The sequence below is a fragment of the Habropoda laboriosa genome, unplaced genomic scaffold (assembly GCF_001263275.1).
Source record: "Habropoda laboriosa isolate 0110345459 unplaced genomic scaffold, ASM126327v1 scaffold197, whole genome shotgun sequence".
In the NCBI taxonomy this organism is placed as follows: Eukaryota; Metazoa; Arthropoda; class Insecta; order Hymenoptera; family Apidae; genus Habropoda; species Habropoda laboriosa.
In genome coordinates, this window is record NW_017100305.1 from 24817 (window position 1) to 41475 (window position 16659).

The 16659-nt window shown below is 44.5% G+C and overlaps 2 protein-coding genes and 1 non-coding gene across 3 annotated transcripts in view; 1 reads left to right on the forward strand and 2 right to left on the reverse strand.

The window, feature by feature from the left end:
* Window positions 1–3605, reverse strand: part of LOC108573991 — a 13057-nt gene extending 9452 nt beyond the window's left edge. The window contains 1 exon segment of the mRNA XM_017936489.1: window positions 3264–3605. The gene's annotated coding sequence lies outside the window, so the exon portion shown is untranslated.
* A 3905-nt stretch (window positions 3606–7510) lies between these two features.
* On the reverse strand, window positions 7511–15928 carry LOC108573973. Its single transcript, XM_017936467.1, has 4 exons — window positions 15354–15928; window positions 13739–14939; window positions 12487–12552; window positions 7511–7648 (listed from the first exon to the last, which is right to left on the reverse strand). Exons 1-4 carry the CDS (start codon window positions 15602–15604, stop codon window positions 7511–7513), a joined length of 1656 nt encoding a protein of 551 aa, XP_017791956.1. The 5' UTR covers window positions 15605–15928.
* Trnak-cuu lies at window positions 12634–12706 on the forward strand. Its single transcript has one exon. It is a non-coding gene; the product is annotated as a tRNA-Lys (tRNA).
* Window positions 15929–16659: the final 731 nt, after the last annotated feature.

The window sequence follows — 16659 nt, forward strand, 5'->3', positions numbered from 1 at the left end:
GTCTGCCTCTTTGATACGTTTATACGGAACCGGGAAACACGTCGAACCGAAAAACACGCCGGTTGGAAAATTGTAAGCAAGATCGACGATCTCCTTTTTTCCCCATCCTAACCGATATGGAAAAATATAGAATTCCCCACAGCTACTTCGAAGTTCAATTTACGATTGCTCGATTGAAAATACACTTGCCCTTCCTCCTCCTCTTTTTTACAAAGGACAAAGAGAGGTACAGAGGATAAAGGAAGGAATATACGAGGAAAAAATGGTAATTAATCGAGTTTCTCGCAGGGTAAACGCGCAGCCATTGAAGATTTCGCGTTAAAGACGGCTGAAAACGAGCTCGCGAGGCCGTATTACTTAAGTGAGCGGCGAGGAGCCCCGGCGATGGGACTTTTTAGCATGTTTTAGAAGGTGGAAATTTGCAGAAAATTTGCATATCACTGAGCGGCTCGTAAAAGAAACCCGGTGCTCTATGCATGTACACGGTTTCCTTTTTACAACCTGCTCGAGAGAGGGATTTTTCTTCTTTCTCTCTCCCTTCTTCTACGAGCATGGCATTACTTCAAAACGTCGTTTAAGAAACAAACCCCCGGGAGGGAGAAATAGCGTTTCGCGATCGCGAGGAAAAATGAATTTCTCCTCCTCGTATGGTAACACGCGAACGAGCAACGTACACGCGGGGTAATTATGTCTTTAGCTCGGATTACGCTTTGCTACATTTTTTTTCTTTTCCACGACGCAAGAAAGCAGGGCGAACGTTCGTTCACAAAGTGGTGGATATGCTAAACGGAAATTCGAATTTATTCGGGGTTTTTCTTTTTTTTTATTCGCGGAAGGCCTCGAAAAACGAGCGTCCCTAGGCTGCTACCCCTCCGCTTTGTTCGTTCGCCGTCAGCGAAACGTCTACGGCGACGACGTTTGAAACCGGCGCGACACAATTTCCCTGGTAAAACGAGTGCATAAAACGTATTTATGCGCATTTAAATGCACCGGCTGGCCGGGTTTCGCCGGGCTAACAAAGTGCCTCGAAACTGCGCGTTCGGTGGTTTCATTAAAATTCCCAGGCGGCTGAAACGAGCACGCGAAAAAGTGGTAGCGTCGAATTCGAGACGCGGAAGAAAATTATCGCGTGCCCCTACCCCTTAACTAACTTTTGCCCGAAGATTTCTCGCCTCTCTCTCTCTCTCTCTCTCTCTCTCTCTCTCTCTCTCTCTCTCTCTCTCTTGCAATAAACGCGAGATTGCAACGCGGTGACGAAAAAAAAAAGGAAAATAAAGAAGGGAAGAGATGAATCACACGAGAGGCAGAGTTGCAACGATGAACGACGATAAAGCGCGAAGAAAACATCGCAGAAATAGAGCCATCGAGAGAAATGAATTGTTGCGAGATAAACGTGGTTGATATCGACGAAATGTACATATTCCCTCGGTTTATCTGTCTCGAAACGAGAAACGAATTAAGAAAGAAACCTTGTGCAGATATATCCTTATCACCACGTGATTCGCTTTTCACGTTTCTTCACGCGTGTGTGCATTGCGTTCGAACTCGAAGGTTTCTATGCAAAATATACCGCGCAACCTTGCACAACCAACCGCGAGTAATCTCGTTACAGGCATCGTGGCAATGGCATTAGCAATTCGGCTCGAATCATCTTCTTCAATCCGTGCTTATGCACGCCACTGTTTTCTCCGGCAATTACCCCCACCACTGCCCGACGCATAATTCAGAAGGCACGAGAAACGCGTGTAAAATTTGACAACCGGTGTGTCCCCTCTACGCAATTCCTCCAGGAATTCGATAACATTCCCTCTTACGTATAACCGAATGCATCTGATTAACCACAGATACCTAACTTCCTACGTCGAACAGATTGTTTCCTCCCAACTCTCTCTATATTAAAATTCCGAAAAATCCAAATGGTATTATCGATAATTCACGAGAAGCAGAGCGTGTAGCATACCGAATACGACCGACTGGTCGCGTAACGAGTTCCACGTCTTACTCTGAATAGCTGTCGCTGGCTGAACGCGATTACACACGGCGTTTAACAAGCGACGCGCGAACAGAGGCCGCCTTTTCCACATTGTTCGTTCACCCCCACGGTGTTATCGGAAAATTTGCAACGGACATCGCGAGGAATTTGCGCTCGGATTGTTCAACCTAGGGGCTAACTTCTCGCATAAAGGCCGGATACGCTACCGTGGAGGCGCGTGGGAACCATCGTCGCGACGCAATTCCTCCGGCGACCCGCGCACACACAGTTCGATATTAGCATCGCAAATTAGAGGAACGACCGGTTCCACGAGTATCTCTCTCACTTTGGTATCTCAGCGAAGGAAGCAAACAACGAACGGAACGGACGAGCTCGGCCTTCTTGACGTCAAACCGCGATGATAAAGGTCCTCGATACGTGTACGTGCATGCGTGTGTACTCGAAAGATTATTGGAAGCCGAGCCCCGTATAAACGGAAGATTAATTTCTATCCAGAGGCAATAACGATCGACAACGTTTCACGCGATTACCGTTTTATTGCCACAGTCGCTATCGATGGACGCGTGCGCGCCGCGCCGCGCCGTTTCGAATTTACGATGCTGCGGAAGCGGGCTGTCGGCCGCGAAACGCGCCAATGTGCAAGGTCGCGCTTTTCACCCGGAAAGACAATGCGCCGTTACGTTGCAATCGTTTATCCGCGAAATAGCGACGCGAGTTAACCACTCCGAAGTGGCGGAGCGATTGTGAAACGTTGATATTCCCGAGCAATGGTCAACTGTCACACGGCTATCCATCATCACGACACAGATACACGCTACTCGGTGATTTTATTCCAAGAATGCGAAATTTTAACTGGTCAACGCTTGAATTGTCCAACAAGTGGCATTTTTTTCATTATTTTCTTTCACTTTCCATATCGCGTTATTCTTTCCGCTATGACAAGAACGTACGCAAGTCGCAGCGTTGTAAATAACGGCAAACTTCCTTCTACACGTTCAGGAGATACCGAAGAAAAAGACAGAATGATTTCTCGGTAAGCAGAGAAAAACCGTAAGCGTTAATGACTTAAAAACATAAAACGTGCCTGGGTAAATTCACCGAAAGCGTTGAGAAGTTAAAAAACACCAAACGTACATACCGACGTCTATTCGCAGCGTAGTCAAATACACCGAGTAAATACTTCTATACGTGACACCGTACTACGTCCGATGAGAAAGAAACCCGTAGCTAGAGAAGAATTCTACCGTCGAATAACATGTTTCTCACATACCTGTGACGCAAGGCAGCGAGCAAAGAAGAGTCGCACACGCGAGGATTACACGTGAGCGGGTCCTCCGTCAGCGATGGTGAAAACCGGCTGGACTGAACGACGGAAGCGCGAGCAGTGGTGGACCCTGTGCGTGTTCTGTGTGTGTCGATACGAGAGGGGAGCACGTGGAACTGACACGTTGGCCTCGAGAACGTGACGAACAGACGAAGAAGAGGAAGAACGCGGGGACAGAGAAAGGGAACGGTTGGTTATCCACGAGGTGATTGGTTCACACAGGAGCCGCGGCGTCCTACCTCAAGCACGTCTGACACGCGAATGAACACCCGCGAAGAGCGATGTCGCGACGGGAGCCGCCGCCGCACCAGCAAAGGGGAGGAAGCTAGTGAACGCGCAACAGACTCTCTCTACACCGGTTGCTCTCTCTCTCTCTCTCGCTCTCTCCCCGTTTTACTATACGAACCACCGGATTCGTCGTTTCTCCTAGAGGCGGGAATCGATTGGCCCGCGAATACCGGCGACGTGTACGAAGCGGGTGGCCGGTTTACACGCTCGCTCGATTGTTAATCGAACGTACCATCGCAGGATTTCGCGACAGCTGACAGTCGAACTGATAACGGTATTTAACATGTTTCGCGTATCTTTCGGTCAGATTTATGCTTATCTTCTCGAGTGGTCACACGTTGCAGGTGATTGTTTTTTTTTTTTTTTTTTTTTGGAGGTTGATGCATTTTTAGCGTGTGGTTCGGGAAGATGGTCGGTGGATAGGAATCGGGGAATTGAAAGGGGATTTGGATTTTACTTTGATGGAGTTTAGAATTTGTGGAGATTTTGGAGTTTCTGGGTATTTGTCCATTGGAGACTTTCTTTGGGGATTGTGTAATTTATTTTTCAGATGGTTGAGGATCAGAAGGTGATTTGTGAGTGGAAAATTGAAAATTTATTTTTTCTTTGAGTGGTGGCTGAGAAGCGACGTTAGATAATTGTCACTTGGCAAATGATTAATTAAGACAGAGAGCATGGGCCTTCGTAAATTTGTTCAGAGAATGCATTGGATATTTATATAAAATGGTATAGTTCATTTCTACGTTTTGAAAAATTTCAAATAAGATTTGATTTGCAACCTTTCCTACGGGTTAATCAGAGTGTTTAGTCCAGGTGGCTAGTCCAGGTATTTTTTTATAATATAAAAATAGAATCAAATTCAGGGAACAAGGAGAAGCTGAAAAGTTTCTCTAGCAGAGAATACTGGCTGTTAATGTTATTTTCAACTGGCCGCAAGTTTCTTACGAGATGAACAGGGTCATCTAGAATTTTCTGAGCGGAGGACACGTACAGCGTTTTGTATCTTAATGGTTCCACCGTCGTCGCACTTATCTTTCCGTCTTCTGTTTCTCTCTCTCGAGATAAGCCGCCTCTTATAAGCGACCGAAAACACCGTTTCGAGTGTTTTACGTGTAAACCAGGTGAACCGTGGAAGTTTCTTCATAAGGTAAGTCGAGGGGATTCGCGAACTCGAGAAACCGTCGGTGGAACCTTCGGCAATCGTTTCAAGCTGTGGTTCGTTTCCTCTAACCTCGATTTCCGTGTTTTCGTAGCAATTCGAGAAACGATGACACGCGATCGTCGGTGAATCCATCGGCAATTTGCATCGATCCCGCTGCAACATGCGCTCTCAGAGACAGAGAAAGACGAGTAAGGAAAGTTGGCCAATTTATGTTCCCGCTCGATCCGTCATGCAAAGAAACCGCAAATAATAATTCACCGTGGGCAAGATACACACGAAGAAACGGCGCAATAGTAGCTTGCGGTGGAAATAGCCCTTGCCGTGACCACAGATCGCAATTAGCCGCGAGTATGTCAGGCTGATAGCCAGTAAGACCAGTCCTGGCTATCTTGTTATAGATTAGGAGGAACTAATGCGTGTCTGCAGTGGAAGGCGTGTCAGCCATAACGACCAATGACTCGGAAATGCAAGCCCAACGTACGATCCCTCCTGGAATTAACTTGTCTCTCGCGTTAACGGTAACAAACAGAACGGAATGCTGGAATTGATGAAAAATATGACGAGAAAAGAAAAAGAGAAATAATAACGCTCGATATAACGAGTTGAAAGAGAGAAGAAAGAAAAAAAAAAGGCTATCAATAATACAAGTATTGTGTAAATAATAGCTATAAATCCTGCTTCGCTATAAGAGATACGAAATGGCCTAAGCAAACGATTGACCTTGTTTACGAGAAGCTGGATACTTCTAAGGGAAAAGTATATAAGAATTCGTGGCAACTACTGATTACCATTTTTCCTCGATCTTTCCCAAGGGTGAAATATCTCCCAATTTCTTTCAGACCCTTCTCTCTACCACATTTTCTCTTCCCTGTATAGATATATCTTTCTCTCTCTCTCTCTCTCGCTTTTTCTTATTATACCATCTACCTCGTTTATTTAATCTCCTCCTCTCCTTTGATCTTATTATTACACCTATACGTTTATCCCTGTGCTTACGGATACAATTTCCTGGTATAATGCCTTTTTTATCCGTCGCGCAATATTATGTAATAAGTCATCGAGATAACCTTAGTACGCGAAGCGGTATCGACATCCAGAGAGAAAGAGAGAGAGAACGAGGGAGGAACGTGTGGTAACTAAATGAAAAATTCCTTATCATCGGGCTACGCCGCTATCGAGGTCGTTTATTACCGACACCGGTATCGACACCCGTATCGAATTATCGGCGTAACAATTAAAGCACAGCGAACAACATTCGGGGAATGTTTCTTCCCTGCTTTTGGGAGAAATAAACGGGAAAAGTATCGCGTAAAATTTTCTCCTCCTGTATTACAACAATGTAACTTCCGGAAGATAAACTAGGTCACGTTAACCCTTTCGTTACCATTGACGCCTATGGGCGTTTTGAAAATTCATCGTTTGCTGCACTTTCACCTTAATTTAATACTTACTTTTATCCATTACGCACTTCGATTTTAATCCAATAAACCGAATCTTAAAACGAAACGGCCGAAATAAGAAATTTTGCGGTTAAAAATTTACCGTCAGTCGGTTAAAATCTGCCGCAGCGAAAGGGTTAAAGATACGTGAAATACACGAGAAGAGATCGTTCGTACAATTAACCGTGGAATCCTGAAACAAAGCAGAGGCACGAAACTTTTTCGCTGGAACAGAACCTCGTGCAAACGCGGATACGGAAAAATGGGAAAAAAGAAGGAACGTGGCGGAGGAATACCGGAGTGTAAACATTGATAAAACGTGTTACAATACACTTTACAAATGTTGCCGGATTCACGTATCAAAAATGATATGTCACCTCGACACGTACGTTACGTACATACATGCTCTCGCTCGAACAATAAACATTTCGCCGGCGAGAATCGAGCGAAATTTTCGCCGCGTCGAAAAGACAGATTGGATCAAATATCCTGACCACTTTCAATTCGTCCCTGGAAAATATTTCCCGGGGTAATATTCCTATAGGTATTCTGGGAGGCAGCAGCTGGTTATTTACGCGAAGGCTTACAAACCGAGCAGCGGGGACTACGTGGCCGTGTGGCAGAGGATTTACGTGAGAAATTTCGCTATTTCCACCCTATCCTCCCGTGTTTCTCCCTTTTTTTCTCTCCTCTCCGTTTTACGCCATCCCTTTTATATCCCTCCGCCTATTTCTCCAAGTCCCTCGCCTCGTTTCATACACAACTCCGTACAAATCACTCGTCTCGTAACAGCTTACGTCACGTGTTCACGTAAGTGCGCGAGCAATTACCATAACTCAGTGTCAATAATCCGCCGGATAAATTCCGAGAAGAGTTAACAGTCGCGAGTTAGGAACAAGTACAGAGATAACGTACCAATCTTCCTCGACCTTTTCGTTTCAGTGAAATCTTGCATACAGAGTGGGTTGTGCGAGAAAGCACCTAAACCACCTAATTACAGGGGTCCCTCAATTCACGCGGTAGTTTTTGCGCGCGATCTTAATTTACGCGGCCAGAAAATATATTTTCCTAGCAGTTTGAAAAGTAACGAGTGTACACAGTAACTTATTCGGCGATGTTGAAACGCGTCGGTGCTGGATGAGATAAGGATAAAAGTACATTACGTTGTGCCAGTCATCCTGCGCGTACTTGAATAAAAAAGCATCGATAAGGCTGTGGCGACAGACTTCATTTGCGCGATTTTCATTCGCGAATCGTGGAACGGATACTCCGCGTAAATTGAGGGACACCTGTATCTCCTCTAGCTACGGTGGTAGGAGGTCATTTTTATACGTAATCTGAGTAGTTTCAAAGGATGAAGAAATTTTCTTCAAAGGAAGTTTCACGTTTAATTTAAAGTTTCTGAGTCGAAGCTTGTTGGATTGTTGCTGATAATGCGTCAGCTAGTAAGCGAAAATGAATTGTGTCATATATGAGAAACACTGTTTAGTCAAAATAATATAATAGTCTCTTTTTCTTAAACGCGCAACAGACATTCTGCCGTGCCCTTACGGCTGTTTTTCCTTCACTTCGACTGCGATTTTCAAAGAAAATAAAATCACAGAGAACACCATTTATTCAACCCGTTAATCCAATAAAGCTCATCTTGTGATCGCATTGCTACGCATGTTTGCGTATAGAAAGAAAATGAAAAGAAAATTTGTCTCCCATCTTATTCGCGTTTTAAAATACAAAAATTGTCTCGCAGCACCGTAGGTATTTAGAGAAGACAGTCGGGTTGCCTGTGTCACAAGGCTCACCCTGTATAAGCGAATAGACAGAGTGTAATATTCACCTTTTGCAGTGCAAAAATTGTCTCGCAGCACCGTAGGTATTTAGAGAAGACAGTCGGGTTGCCTGTGTCACAAGGCTCACCCTGTATAAGCGAATAGAGTGTAATTCGCGATGCACGTGGGCTGGTTTCAAGCTAACGACGACGACGACGAATGGTAGTCGGGCAATTGAAAGACGTATAGAAAGAAGTCACCGACCCCGATCAGTTATATGTGACTCGAGACCCCTCCGTGTTAATGCAATTACGCGAATTCGAAGATTCCCGTAGCACGATTGCGGTAATATGATTTCGCGGTGAGGTGAGGGAGCAAACATTTCCGATAGAAACGACGTTTCCAAGCGTGGTTTCGGGGGAGAGGGAGATGGAACGAGGGCAGCGGAAGGGAGGAAAAAAGAAAATAGCAAGAAAGGGATTCAATTAGATCCTTAATGGAGCTTGTATACGAGACACTTGCAGCCACTTGCGGTCGCTGGACCGAGCTACGACTCGCAATCACCCGGCCAGGATTCCCCAGAGCTCTCTTGTCTCTCTTCCTCTCGATTCTCATCCACGCAGTGACCCTTCCCTTCGCTCTTTCTCTTGGCAAACTTTGGGCATCTCTCCAAGATACCACAGAAATCGCATACCATGTTAGAAATTCAGGCCAGTTTGAACTTGGCTTGATGCAGCACCCGCTGAATTCCGTTGCACGAACACGTGGGATTGAGCAACTACGGGAACAAGAGAGAGAGATTTAGAATTCTTTTCTCCTCGTTTTATGATAAGGCGCCGTGTCAACTGAGAGACGACCTGATGAGGACGCAACGAAGTCTCGGTTCGGCGGATTGTAGTAATAAGCCACTTAGTCACATTTGGCCGCCAGACCGAGGTGCCGACTTTCGGAAGACCGCAATATACCCCCCGTGGACTCACTAGCGCGACATTCGGACAATAGGTCCCAAAAACACTCGGGACCATAAAACATTCGTTACCAAAAGGTCACAGTTTTCGTCGACCAATAGCAGAACACACCACGTTCTCCACCTCCATAACACAGCCACCAATCAGAACCAACCTAATCCCTATATATACATCTACACACCTGAAAACAGAGCATTTTAACAGTACGAGTGCACGAGACACATGGTCAAAACAAAGAATAACCGAATTTCAACTAAACATCTATCAACGAACCGAAAGAGAAGCATCTAACCCAAGAACCAAGTTTCATTCCACCTCGGACCAGCGAGAACTATCGTGAACCTGCGCCAGAACTCCTGGTCATAAGACTTGATCAAAGTCCACGACGCTACAGACGATCTAATAAAATTATGAATTAAGGTGAAAAAATTGAATAACTACGTCGGATATGAGCATTCTTAAAACAAGGGATACACAACCCTACGTGCTAGTTATGGCAATATCTCGTCCCTTTTTAACTTTCTTCCTAGAGTCTCTTTTGAGTTAAACAAGTTCAGTATTTGTCGCCTTCCCGAGTCTCACACGGGATGAACTTGTCGAATGGTTAAATCGTCCATTTTGAAAAAATATAACTCAAGTGAAATTGAACATTTTTGCAATTGCAAGAGTATTAATTCCGTTTACACAAAAATTCGAATCCCTACAAGAAAAAGAAAATAGAAAGGAATCTCCCCAATCCAAACCTACAATTAGTATACGCCCGAAAAAATCGAAACTCCACTGAAATTGGACATTTTCATTGCAAATCATTTTCATAACCTTCGATACACTTTTGCCAATGTGTTGCAAGAGCACTAATTCGCTGTACATATGAATTCTAATCTCTGTGACAGAGGAAAATAGAAAGAAATCTTACATGCGCCCGAAAAAATCGAAACTCCACTGAAACTGAAGATTTTCATTGCAAATCATTTTCATAACAGCCAACATATTGGAAGAGCACAGATAAACATCCTGCGTCTCCAAGACACGGAAAGACGCAAAGAAATCCCTCGAAAGAGATCGAGAATTTTCAGGATGACCTAATATACACCGCGTATCAGATAAACGCGTTCGAGAATCGCGTGTCCGGCCTTAACTCTGTCAGGACTCTGTCTGCTTGTCAGTAGTAATTACGATAAGTGCGAGTACGGTATAAAAAAGCGAAAAGAGGAGAAGCAGAGAGAGAAAGATAGTAGAGTTTCATCGTCTGACCGGCGCACTTGGATTTGAACCTCGGTTCGCACGATACACCTTCGGTTTTTCAACCTCGCGATGAAGATGGACGAGAGTTATAATTACCGGCAGAGTGTTCGTACGAGTTCGCGAAATAAACAGGCAATTATGGTTCGTATTCCACGTAGCAACAGAAGTTACATGGGAAACTGAACGCGGAACATTGATCTTCGTTCGCGAATGAAAGAACGACTTTACCTGAAAAAAAAGAAACTGAGAAAAGCTTTTTCTTTTCCTCCATTTTGCTTTCTTCCTTTTCCATTTGAATTGAAGAAACTTGCGAATATCGCGCACGCGTGTCGTTCGACGTATTTAAAGACGCAGAGGAAAATCGACGAGTAACACGGCACTTATCTTGACTGGTGAACCGAACAATATCGTTAACGTAAAAAATTTCATAATGTCGGCGATTTATATTCGCAGTTCTGTGCATGCACAACAATACACGGTATTTGCACAACGTGAAAACAACGCGATTGCGAACCGTTGGTTCTTTTTTTCAAAATGCAACGTTACGCAAAAGGTAATTACTTTTTCATTGTGCAATTCCGTTTCCATTCGCGTGCAGCTAAATATGTTCTTTACTTTAAACGAGCGCTTGTACGTCGAGGGAGAAACTGGACATCGCGCGAGGATACGGTGACAAATGGCGCGGAGTGATTTAATAAACTATTCGCCAGTTTGTGAAAGATCGGGGTGAAAAAGAAAATATCTGAAAATTATTCGCGCGTTAATTGAAAATTTCCGAAATATTTTCGCACGCGGCTGTTGTGTGTACGTTATTTGTAAAAATGATAACCTTAGTTCGTACTTACCTGATTTCCCCCTTCTTTCGTTCTATTTCTTCGATTGCACAGAACATAGGTTGGAAAGGAAACGAATTGAACTGGCGCGAAGTGAAAATTCACTCGCATGCGAAATTTGGTAAATAAAAGGGGGCTGAAACGCGAAACATCGAAAATCGATGGGAACTTCAGCACGAGAGAGGAAAAAGTCAATGAAAGGAAAGAAGTGTTTAATTTACCGCGGCAGTGGCTGCAAAAAAAATACGCATAATGAACATGTTTTGTCAGATGTATGAAACGTGATTTTTTTGTTTCCGCTGGACAAAAAAATGGAACATTTAGCCGTCCCTCGTCGAGGACGCCATATGCTCGCGTTAATGGAACGCTTTTTCTATTATCGCGAATTACGTAACGTACGCATTGTACTTTCTCTTATCTAATCCCCCGAATGGCTTGTCGATGCGAGAGAAATTTTGTTAGCAACGGGGATAATAATGCAGAGAGGTATCTAAGAACAACCGATGTTAACGGTAAGAAAATAGGTTGGAACACAAACGAGTTTATTTAACACGCGTTTAATTTTGTAATTTATTCCGCTAACTAAATTTAATTGGCGCGACAATTTGCACGTTAACGAGCCCTCTGGCTCTTAACGCCATCTATAGATCGCCGTGGGAAACATTTCGGATAACTGTTAAAGTGGCACCTCGAAAATATCGTTAAAACAATAAACTCCGGCGTGTTTATGCAAAGTACATTCGAGAAACGGAAAACATGCATATTAAACAAAATACGAATTATATAAATTATGGATAAAGTTCCAATTATCGATGTAAAACAGAAGAATATTTAAAAAATCGTCGTTACATAAACATCTTGATACGAATATAAATATTTCTATGGTAAATCGGAACCTTTATGAAACGAATTTCACTAGGTATTCGTTGCTCCGTCGATAATGAAGATTTCTTCGACATACGTGTTGCACAGTGCTGCAGTTTAAGCGACGAGAGTACCTAATTGTTCTTAATTAGACTAAATTGAAGGTTACCAGGGGACAAGTAAATGTGAACCAATCCATGGCATCGTGCTCCTCTCAGCCAATCGTGACACTCGCTTTTACCGACAACTACCAATCATAAGGCAAAACTTATCGGCGCTACGAGCGCCAATTCGATGTCCTAGATTAAACTGGCTATAATCGGTCTGTTTTTCTTGTCCCGATATTTCGCATGAAAATTTCATTACAATCCTACGAAAATCTTACCCTAATTTGTTTCCCTTTAATCATCGATGAACGTTTAAAAAAAAGAAAAGAGTGAACAAATAGTAAAGTGAAGTATTTAAACATTTCATACATCTGACATTGACTTCTTATCGTCGCTCGTCAATCAATATACGACAGTTGCGAAAATTTCATTGCAACATTGTTGAAAAACAGTTATCAGAGAATATCGAACAAATAAAATAGTGCGGAAGTACTTACCTCAGACTTAGGAACAAAGGCACTAGGTCCATCGAAAGCAGGCACTGGAACTGGAAGTCCCCTATCCTGTAATAAATATTTCAGTTATTAAAGGCCTTATTCCTGGAAAGTTACTCCACTACAACCAGCTAAACGTATTACCCAACCGCCCGGCTAGCTCAGTCGGTAGAGCATGAGACTCTTAATCTCAGGGTCGTGGGTTCGAGCCCCACGTTGGGCGAAGAGATTTTTTTCTTTCATGATTTTAAAGAAACATAATAAATATCTCGTCTGATTTTATAAATGAAGAAAACTAACGAATATAAAATTGAGAAATTAATCAATGTCCTAAGAAAAAAAATATATATACACATGTAAGGTACGTAATTCAATATGAACGAAACGTATTGCATTACTGGCGCACAGAACTTTGTTTTCTGATCGTTATGTATTTCATATGAGTCATACGGAACTATTGATCAGACTTTACATAGTACAGGCTCGCCATGTGTGTACTGATTATAAAAACAACTTCCAAAAAGACGATGCAAATAACACGGTGTGTGTGTGTCTGTGTGCGCAAAACTTTGTTATTTTTAATCTCGAACCACACGATCGTTTTTTCGCTTAAAAAAAAGAAGAAGAGCAACGTCTACCCCGATAAATCGATCGGCAATCGCCGATCGCTATTTCAGACACGTCTCGAGCACCGTGCAACGAGCAAGTCAAAATGGCCGACATATTTTTAGGCCCCGGTTCGAACCTGTTCCATGAATAGACAGTTAAAACAACTCCATTAACGCAACACGCATCAGTTCCGGCCGATGCAACGAGAGTGGCCATCAACGAAGTTCGCGTAAAACCGACGCAACTATTCTCGATGGTGAAAGAAAATAAAAATAGCCTTTTTCTCGAAACGGGCCGACCACCGTGGCCCGTTTATTTACGAGCAACTCGACAAGGCGCATAAAATCGCTCCGTGGAGCGCGTTCACCGTTTTCTAAACGGTTCCACCGAGACGTTCCAATAAGGTGCTCATAAAACGAATGACTCAGAGGACGAAAAAACACACGGAGAGAACCCAATTTATTTCCTATATCTCTACTATACTCTCACGAACAAACTTTCCCCCGTTCTAATTTTACCGAAACTTCCGAGAACCTCCGAACCTTTGATAACAACGTTCGCAAAACCAACACAACTATACACAGAGATTACACTAGCCCAGCCGGTTATTACACCGTGCGTAATTAAAGATTTAATATGCGCTCACCTGAACCATCTCCAGTATCTCCGCGCACTTGATCCTAACGTTCTGGAAGGGACAGTTCACGCTGAGCCTCAATATCACCGGTAGATGCAACGTCACCAGGCTCAAGTACTTATTCGCCTGCGCTTGCCTTGGACCGTCCAGAGCGTTTCCCAGATTAAGCATCCTGCCGACATCCCCAGGGGTGACGTCAGGGCTTTCCAGCACCCTACCGCTTTTCGAAGAGACGTCTTCGTCCTGCGAGAGTGGTCTCTTGATCTGTCCAGCGCTGAACTTACGCTCGTCGTTCTTCCGCAGATAATCGAACGGTTGTTCAGAACGCGTGCAACGTTGTCTACCGTCGTCGAACGTTTCGTCCGTGTAAATCTCAAAGTTCTTCAGCTTCACATCCTCGGCGCGAATATCGTCCTGTCTGTGATATATCTCGTTGGCGTTCTCGTTCTCGAAACCGTCCAGAGTATTGAACACAACTCCTTCGATTTCAGTCCGATAACTCGGCCGATTTCTGATCATCATCTCCGTTTCGTCGAACGAGACATCGTCCACGCTGTCGCAGCAACGACGATCACGCGTCGGCATATCACCTTTCGAGCGGAAGTTCAGATTCCTACGATCAAAGTTCGCGCCTAGATTCTCGTCGAACTTGGGGCTCTTCCCGTAGATCCTGGTGTCAGAGTCCAGCTCGTCATCCTCCAATTGCTTCTGCTTCGCGCCTTTCACCTTCACGTAATTCTTCGTCCGTGGCCTGTCCTCGAGGCTCACCTCGTTCAATCTCTCGTTGGACGAGGAACCGAGGTATTTTCTCTCGCTCTCGCAGCTCGACCCGAATCTCGTCTCTGAATTATCCTTAAACCTCAGGCATCGGTCCTGAGCGTCGATCTTGAAGCCTTTCCCTTCGTCAGACGACGTCGAGTGACCAGATCTATAGCTCTCCACGTCGCCGACGTATCTCCTCCTCTCGTTAGGCGTCCCGTACCCAGTTTCGTTTCCCAGACGTCCGTCCACGCAATCGAACGATCCCGATGGATATCTCTCGGAGCATTCCAGGCTGTTGTCCTCCAGAAACGCTGGTATCTCGGTCACACTTTGCGGGAAGAAACCCTCTGTTCTGAAGGTGTCTTGAAGCAGAAGAGGCGGCTGGATCGGGGACAGCACGTTCTTCGGCGCCGACTTGATCGGTGATCGCTCGATGCTCATGTCGTATCTTCGCGTGAAAGGTTAACGAAATCTCTGTTAATTCTTCAACAACGTCCATGGGGTACAATTCATACGAAAGGTTTCCCCGATCGATCGTTACACCAACGTGTAAATATTAATAAACCTCTCAACTGTACATTCGAACAAACCGTACACCGTCGTCGATGAATTGAAATTTGCCTGGAGCTATACTCAGGAAGTAATTTAATTACAAAAAACACGTATAAGTCTGAGCAACATTGTAGCTGAATAAATGGACGAGATACGGTGTATCGAATGTAGGCGTTCCTCGTTGCTAATAGCGAGGCATTAAAAGATATATTCGAGCGATACGGAACTTTCTCAATATTGACACGAACGGGTTTTATCGAGACGTATCGATGCAAAAAGGCCGCGATGCATAGACAGACGAGACACTTACCTTCCATCTTGGCTCTTGAACTTTCCCCCAATGTTCTCCAGATCCTCCATCTCACCGGCGTCGTCCCAATGATTCGGACTACCGACCCCTCCGAGCCATCCCTCGACCGTGTTCCTGGCCGCTGCCAGGGCGATGTTTCTGGCAGTTTCATCCCTCGCGCACAAAGGCGCTAAAAATCTGCTAACGATCTCGACATCGTCGCCCTTTGTGGAGGTGCCACTTCCCGAGGAACTATTCGGATCTCTGTACATCTCGTCTTACTTTCCCTCGTCGATTTTACTCCTATATACGTGTATGTGTATAGCTGTGTGTGTGTTGTACGGTACGTATGGTACGTACGTACGTAGAAGTTTCCCTTTCTGTCTACTTGAATTTTCTCGTCTAGCTTTTACGCGCAACTCTCTGTGCACGGTGTATCCGCTTCGCGTATCGTACGATACAGTTCAGCGTTGAAATTGGTGTCGCCAACAAACGACGATAAATCCTGGATGGTATTAATTTAATCTAATCTAGTATACTTATGATACAAGGGTAAATCGTGTATTATGACCTTCCCTCGGATTGCTTCCTCGATCTCGCGAGTACTCTCCGCGGATATTTGTAGTCCTGGTAGAGGTTTACCTACGACAAAGCTGGAAATTAGAAAAGGTGGAAGAACGTTGAGAAAACGAAGGCGGAAGATGAAGGGTTTCGATGAGATCGCCACACGAATTTTTAGAAATCTCAGGTTTTACACGCGTTTCTTTTCTCGGTTGTATGGATTTGTAGATCTAGCGAGAGTAAACGAAACGAAGAGAAAGAGAGGAAAGAAGCGTTAGGACGAGGGCGACGATACTATGCCCCGCGTAATTGCGGTCGTTTCGTCGCGTTTCACTGTGAGAATCGGCCGTAAAACTCGTTTCTCGAGGATTTTACTGGCGGTGCACCTCGGGAGTCGTTTCAGGGCGATAGAAAGTAGGCGGTGTCGACTGTCGAGCGATCGTGTGGCGATCTAGCACCGTTGAGCTTCGTTGCAAAGGGGAGGGAAAGGAAGAAAAAGAAAGCCAGGTGATCCTAGCGCTAGGCGTACCTTCGAAAGGAAACGATCGATCGGGCACTTCTTTTAAGGAACCGATCGATCGCGCCACCTTTCCTTCGCCAGATTATTATCCTTTCCTTTCGTTTCCTATTTTTCTCTCCTTCTCTATCTCTCTCTCTCTTCTTCTCTCTTTTATTTCTCCTTTGCGTCTCTTGCACACTGCTATTCTTCACAGCACACGTTTGTTGCAGTCAATTGAACGGCAACGGTGTTACATTGTTCTTTACA

Bases quoted from the DNA above. Each gene is read 5' to 3' on its own strand.
- LOC108573973 (XM_017936467.1), bottom strand. From the start codon at position 15,604: ATGTACAGAGATCCGAATAGTTCCTCGGGAAGTGGCACCTCCACAAAG. The intron at 12,553-13,738 runs GTGAGCGCATAT...TATTTATTACAG, and splicing joins AGATACTGGAGATGGTTCAG to GATAGGGGACTTCCAGTTCC. The intron at 7,649-12,486 runs GTAAGTACTTCC...TTCGCTTACTAG, and splicing joins CCTTTGTTCCTAAGTCTGAG to CTGACGCATTATCAGCAACA.